Genomic DNA, 7,700 nt, shown 5'->3' on the forward strand with positions numbered 1-7,700 from the left:
TTAATACTATTTCTCCTGAAAGTAACTCCATCTAAGTAAGCAATTTGCTCACCCAGTTAAACTTGCCTCAACCCATAGTCATCTGTCAGACTATAGTTACAAAGCCTCTGCAATAGGATGAATGATTAGTAGTCGCTTCCTTGGTCTCACAAGGCAGAAAACACATCACTCCAGAGGGTTCAAAGGAATAGTCTTCTAATAAAAGACGAGAGGATGAACAGAAACTGAGAAAGCTATGTCATCTCATTTCACAGCAATTCTTTCTCGTAGGATTTGCTTGTTCCTATTTGGATAGCTGGGCTTTGGATAACAACAGTTCAGGTAGTTATTCCAATTGTTTTTATACTCAGTATGAAGAAAAAAAATGTACAAATATATGGTTCCCTGACAGGGCAGAAAATCACTCTCTACACATGCCTTTCTTCTATTCTTCTTCTGTTCTTCTTCTACGCTATTCTTAATGTAAGGACATTAGCCATCTAGCTCAGCTGCTGTTATTGACATGGTAGCTACTTAATATTAGGAGAACAAAAACCATCTCATAGATCAGAGACCAGTCATAAATGAATTCTCGATTTTGTGTTCATCTCAAAAGTTGTAGCAAATAAAATAATTTAGTTTCAATTTTAGTGACTTTAAAACAACATCTTACTTTAATTTCAGCTGAAGTATCAGTGGATACTTTCAGCATGAGTTAATAAAAATTTCCTTTTTTCAGCATCCCTGAAGTTATTCCTTGGGCATCACATGAAAGTTCGGGGGATGCAGCATTCTTCAAGGTCAGAGTGTGTGAAAGGCACCCTCAGATAAGGCACAGTTCTCTGGGGACAGAAGAAACAACATAGCAAACTGTTATCCTATCTTTTCCAAAATGCTCATTATTTCCTGTTCCATAATATTCTTAGTTTCTTTCACATTCTACAGAGAGAGTAAGAATATATTTAGGTTCTAGAATTAAGTCTGAGTTAGGAATATGAAAGGAGATGAGCAATAAGGAGAGAGGTGTGTGTTGACCTCCTCACCAGAAAACCACCAGCAACATGGAGAAGCTTTTTTTCCTGGTGGTAAACTGCACATTTTTGTGTACAGTTCTTGGCTTAAAGATGAACTGAGAGGAAGGATAGAAAAAAATAGTGACATAGCTTGGAGAAGGAGAAAGCTGGAGAGAGCTTTAAATATTATAGTGTTATAACTTTGGAAACATTTACTAATTTTTTTGTCTAAACAAAATAATTAAGACAAGAAGACAGGAGGTATTGCAGGGTTCAAACTTGGATATCTATCATGAATTAATTTCCTTATTTATCTATCAATATATCTGTTGCTATATTTAACCAGCCTATCTGCAATTCAATTATAACCTGTTCTAGATATGCATGTTGGAGGTAGATGAATTCAACTGTTATTTTATTCTTATTTATAGGTAATTTTGGAGTATATATATATATATGCATGCACATTTGTTATCTCATTATGCTATGTTTTCTACTAATAAACTCACTTAACACTTTCCAATATGCATTTGTAGAGCAAAGGATGAATAGGAAATACTTAATGACAACTTACTTAAGAAAAAGAAGAAACTATTCTTTCCTTGGTGAGTATACAACTTCTAAACAAAATAACTAACTCAGTGAATGTACATTTTGCAAGAACTATAAGTTAGTGTGGATTTCTGGGGGGCAGGACGAGACAGTGCAGAATCATGCTTGTACATAAAGAGAAAAAAGCAAATGAGCAGGCTCTGGCATTGTATATGTAGCCAAATCCCTTTCCATTTAACTCTGCAGTACTTTAAAAATACACACCAGCATATTTCCATAGCTAAGACTAGGGTATTTCCATAGCTCTTTTTTGGTTTAAAAGAGTTAAACCAAATATATTATCTTTTTGCCAGACTACTTTTCTTTGTGGATGGCATTCTTCATATTTTCTTTAAATTTAATGGAATAATTTCATCTTGTTTAAAAAAAAAAAAAAAACCAGAAAAAAAGCCCTTAAGAACACAATTTAATGGAAAAACAAAACAAAACAACTTTACCCAGAAATTAAAAGATGGATGGATTCAACTTCAGCTAAGTTTAAATGTAACTATATTGTAAATTGAGATAGAAAAACACTTCCAGAAGCTTATTCCTTTCCAGTATCTTAAATGGCAACTGACATGAATCATCTTTTGGAGGTGACCATTTTTCCTTAAATCTAGATTTTTATGACTAACTTTTTAAAAAGTCAAAATAGGAAAAACTGCTTATAACTAAGAACATGTAGGTAACAAGACTTCCTGAAAACCAATGATTTTCCCATTTGCAGACTATTGTGCTGGAAGCAGAAGAACCCAATAACTAGATACTGAATAAAATTTTTAAAAATCCGTGCTCTGTTGTAGGATATCATATCTCAGCCTGTGGTAGCCTTCACTTTTTGTAGTCCCCTGATTCCTTTCAGATCAAGTCCACACTTACTCCTACTTGCCTTGCATGCCCATACATGTGAGATGCTGGATCTGATTCTGCCTGACCTATGGAGTTAGTTAGCTAGCTTTTCAGAGTGGGAAACTCATGCCAAATGTGGAAGTGGTAAAAATGGGGAACTGACTCAAACTGCAGTTCTGCATCCTGAGACACTATACTTTATAAGTGCATGGAGACACATTGCGACGATACTCTATGTCTTTTCATAACTGAGATAATTTAGTTCTGCATTCAGAACTATGAACACCTATGTTTTTAAGATGCATCACATCTGTGTTAGACACCACCCAGGTTAAGTGACAATAATCACGCAGGCTGGGAGAATATTACGCCTGGGATTCTTACTGCTTTTTCCCTACATAAGTTTCTTCATTTTACTGAAAAATTTAATAAGGGACCTAGTTCAGAAGAGCATGTTTGTACAGAAAACATCCCATGAGTGTTCTCTGCTTTAAAATATAACTATCTGATATTTGAGCAGAATCATCATAAAAGGAACACAAAGTAAAAAAAAACCCCTAACACCCCCACCCCAACCCCAAACCTTTCAGCCCCAAACTTCCACTTGCTATAGTTCGACATGCAGGATCCAAACACTTTAATATAGATCTCACAGACCTCTGTGTCCACAGGGGTTATACTGAAGCCATATGCTGTGGAAATTTGGGGCCTTCAGCGGAATAAGAAAAACGCTAAATAGTAGAATTCCTGAGAACTGGAGCAACCTTTAACTGATAGGTTGTTCAGGACTGAGGTTCTAAGTGAGGAAGCAAAGTCTAGGACCAGGTGCACAGACTTACTGGAATTCCTAGGTTCTCATCACAATTAGTGAGAGGTAGCCTAATTTGTAATTCTGCATTGTCAGGAGGAAGACAAACCACAAATCAGAGAAGGACACCGTCAGTCTCAGGCTCAGCTTTCAAGACTTCACTCCTGTGTGGAATCTGAAAGGTCCTAGTAAGAGGATAAAATTAATAGGAACAGGAAGGGCCAGTTGGGCTCAGTGGGGAAAAGGCCTATTTCAAACACTTTCTGCATACCTCTTCCAAAACCCCTGCTTCCTAAAATGCACTGAAATCTCCTTTCTTAACCCCACATTGACCTGCTACCTGGGAGTCAATTCATGGGATTTTGTGTGTTCTGATTCCAGTGCTAGCATTTCTCTCCCCTTTAGGTCACGTAGAGTAAATGGAAAACCAAACAAGTGGAACTGAGTTTGTTCTCTCGGGACTTACAAGAGATCCGTTCCTTCAAAGACTCCTATTCACTGTGGTTTTAATTATTTACCTAATTATTTTATTAGGAAATATGGTAATCATGATGGTCATAAGGATTGATTGCCACCTTCACTCTCCTATGTACTTCTTCCTTTTTCATTTAGCCCTTGTTGATATCTGTTATGCCACCACTGTTGTTCCAAAGATGCTGGTGAATTTCCTTGTGAAAGGAAGCATAACCATTGCTGTCAATGCTTGTATAACTCAAATGTTCTTCATCTTCCTCTCAGCTGGGTGTGAAGTTTTTATGCTTTCAGTAATGGCATATGACCGATATGTGGCCATCTGTAATCCACTGAAGTATCAAGAGGCTATGAGCAAACATTTCTGTTATCAGTTAGTAGGAAGTTCATGGGCAATGGGTCTCTTATATTCAGCTCTAAACACAATTCCTGTGTTAAATATTCAATTCTGCGGGCATGCAGAAATCAAACATTTCAGCTGTGAGCTGCCCCCTCTCCTGTCTGCTGCTTGCAGTGGGACCTATCTCAGTAATGTCATTCTTCTTTTTTCTGCTGTGATCTTTGGGTCCAGCTCCTTTTTGCTCACACTCATCTCCTACATCTATATCATCACGACTGTCTTGAAGATACAGTCTGCAGAAGGGAGGCACAAAGCTTTCTCCACTTGCAGCTCCCACTTCATTGTAGTGGGGTTACTCTACATAACTGCTCTGTTCCAGTACACAAAACCCAAATCAGTCTCATCAATCATTCTAGACCAAGTGCTGTCCACCCAATACAGCATCTTAACCCCCATGCTGAATCCCATCGTCTATAGCCTGAAAAATAAAGATGTGAAAGCAGCCTTAGGCAGAATTCTAAAGAAACTGCAATTTGTGTAACCTCTGAGCTGTATATTTCAAATACATGTTCTTTACAACATGGACTTATGAGCAAATGGGATTTGCTGGTTGCGTTTTCTAGGTTATGTGATAAAAACCACATCCACATATCCACAAAGGAGCACAATGGCAGGAGGGGGACGCCAAATAATACTCTGCCCCAGCAGCTCCCAGGCCTACCAGAGGGAGAGATATCAGCCCATCACTGGTGCATCTCCACAAGGATAGAGGAGCACAGAGGTGAAGTGGAAGGCAGGGGAACCCAAATTACAGGCTCAGAAGAGGGAACACCCTATCCAGGCTCCTTCTAGAGCTGTCACAGGAGACTTAACAGACCCCTTCCAGGTGTGAAACCCATCAAAATGAGTGAAGGGGAGTCAAGGCTGTAGCACCTTTTGGACCAATGGGAGTTACTGCCTAAGGGTATGGGACACTTTATGGGATGCAGGTGACCAGCATTTGGGGAATGCACAGGACTTATTCTGGGTTCTGTAGGGGAGGAACCAAAGACAGAGAAAATGGTGGACCTAGGTGATTTGGGGAGGAACATATATGTGAAAATAGAGTCATAAGAGGATAAAAAGGGACAGTTACATGTAAACAAGAACTGGTCAGCATGCTGATGTGGTCATGCCCTGCAGCTGATCAGTGCAGTCTGTTCTATCTTCTTACTAAATTCCGTTTCTAACTCTTTTCCTGGTTGGGGGAGTCTATTCTCTGTGTAAGTGTGTGTATTTTGGTCTGAGTGCCAACAAATGGAGTTAGACCACAGGTCAGAGGGCCCATATGTCTGGGTGCCAGCAACTGGCCAGACAGAAATTAGTAAAATCAAGTGCCAGCCACTGGAGCGGGACACAGGCCAGAGGCCTTTGTGCCCACGGTGCCAGCAACCGCAGCGAGTGGTGGCCTGGATGCCAGCAACTGGAGTGGGACCAGGGGTCAGACCCATGTGTTTATAGTGCTAGCACCTGGAGTGAATGGGGGTGTGCAAGTGAACACCGTATCTGAGGCCAAATTCTATACAACATGTAGGAAAATTTAGACTGCAATGTATTTGTTCCTTTTTAAATTCATTTCTGGAGGGCAGTGCTACAGTCAGTAGTGGGAAACAAGTATCTTAAAAAAAGCAATAATAGCTCAGATTAATCATGCCCAAGTACCTTTTCTTCTTGTGTGAGTAAAAAGAGAACCCAATGTTAACAGCTGGTGTAATTGGTTTTGCTTCATATAGCTACAATTAGGTGAGACAAATCTTGTCAAGAGTGTATAAAAGTTGTAGGCAATTGGCATACAAATTTAAACAGCATTAAAACTGATTGAGTTTTGCCCTATACATACACCTAGAAAACATAGCAGGGTATTCACAATAGCTGGTAGATTTTTATGTTGATGATTGATTTCTCTTTCAATAAATGTAGTTCAATGTGGTTGGCTTGTTCTCTTGAGTCCTATATACAGACAATAAACAATTCAGTTTGAGTCATCCCTTAATAATTACTTTCTTAGAGACAAATTGCAAGAACCATATGTTGGACAAAATGTCTGACCCTCACAGGACATGGGAATTATGGCTTAATTAATTCTTTCACCTGATTCCTTGAGGCAGTTCACCCTGCTCCTTCCCCCATGATACTGGGGTTGTGAAGAAAAAAGAAAAAAAAAGTCCAAAAATGGAATTCACACCATTTTTTGTCTGATGAGGTCAAACAGTGTGACTCTTTTCCTCTCTCCACACCAGCTATTAATATTAAAATGGCAAGATGGAGAAGCACCTTGAAAGAAAGCAGGAGACAGTTAAAAAGAAGAGAGGAACAAGTAAAAAAATGGGGAGAACTGGGAAGACATGAATCATTGAACAGTCTAAATGGCATGAATTTCCATCTTCCACCCTTGGAAAATGATAGAGCTTACATGGAGGCAAACGAACTAAACCAGTGAAATGTGACAAATTGAATCATTATTGTTTCATGACAGCATGCCAGACACACTGTGCTCAGTGTTACATGGAGAGATGCAACATAAACACACAAGGCAGGTAATCTCCTTGCCCAGGTGATGGCCTGGGGCAGTGGAGACAATCTTGCCACAGTAGTCTGTGGCAGACACATACACCAGCAATGCTTGGTTGGGAATCCAGGTGAGACTGTTGCCCCTAGTTTTCTCCATTAAAAAGGCAAACATCTTTAAACATCTTTAACATACCCTTTAAAGCTGCCATCCAAAGTAATGGAGGTTTACGAGTACCTCCAAGGTAGGTCCCTGAATAATGGCATCTTATACTACAGAGGTGCGTTTAGAGCAAAGGATCCCTAGAATGAAGCTCTCCCTTGAATGATCAAGGCAGTTGTGTGCGTATGGCCAATTTCTAACCAGCAGGAGGGGAAAATGTTTGATCTGTTTTCCTTTTTTGTTTTTTTTTACCTCCTCCCTTCTTCTCACCATGTCTCAAAAAGTATGGCAAAAAGCATTAGACAGAGTGCAATGGCAAAGATACCACCTAGGAATTTCTCAACTTTTTGTGGGTTCCTCAGAATTTCAGTGACTGATTTGCAGCTGTCTGGGATGGATCTGCTGGGTTAGAGTGTCACCTGAATTCATAGAATCATGGAAGTATAGAATGGTTTGGGTTGGAAGGGACCTTTAAAGAGCATCTAGTCCAACCTCCCTGCCTTGGGCAGGAACATCTTTCACTAAGGCAGGTTGCTCAGAGCCCCGTCTAACTCGATCTTGAACACTTCCAATCATGGGGCATCCACAGCTTCTCTGGGCAACATCTTCCAGTGTCTCACCACCCTCATTGTAAAAAATTTCTTCCTTATATCCAATCTAGATCTACCCTCTTTCAGTTTAAACTTGTTGCCCCTTGTCCTGTCACTACAGCCCTTGGTAAAAAGTCTCTCCCCATCTTTCTTATAAGCCCCCTTAAAGTATTGAAAGGCTGCAGTATGGTCTCCTCAGAGCCTTCTCTTCGCTAGGCTGAACAACTCCAACTCTCTCAAGCCTGTCCTCACAGGAGACATGTTCCAGCCCTTGGATCATTTCCATGACCTACTCTGGACCTGCTCTTTCAGGTCAATATCTTTCTTGTACTGGGGACCCCAGAAC

General features: G+C 40.0%; 1 protein-coding gene across 1 annotated transcript; it reads left to right on the plus strand.

Moving 5' to 3' along the window:
- The first annotated feature begins 3,662 nt into the window (after positions 1-3,662).
- On the plus strand, positions 3,663-4,595 carry LOC104839613 (olfactory receptor 5V1-like). The gene has a single exon (XM_010579994.1). It carries the CDS (start codon positions 3,663-3,665, stop codon positions 4,593-4,595), a length of 933 nt encoding a protein of 310 aa, XP_010578296.1.
- The last annotated feature ends 3,105 nt before the right edge of the window (positions 4,596-7,700 follow it).

Source organism: Haliaeetus leucocephalus, unplaced genomic scaffold (genome assembly GCF_000737465.1).
Source record: "Haliaeetus leucocephalus isolate CR32 unplaced genomic scaffold, Haliaeetus_leucocephalus-4.0 Scaffold687, whole genome shotgun sequence".
Classification (NCBI taxonomy): domain Eukaryota; kingdom Metazoa; phylum Chordata; class Aves; order Accipitriformes; family Accipitridae; genus Haliaeetus; species Haliaeetus leucocephalus.

Excerpts from the sequence above, each read along its gene's own strand:
- LOC104839613 (XM_010579994.1), top strand. The coding sequence starts at position 3,663 with ATGGAAAACCAAACAAGTGGAACTGAGTTTGTTCTCTCGGGACTTACA.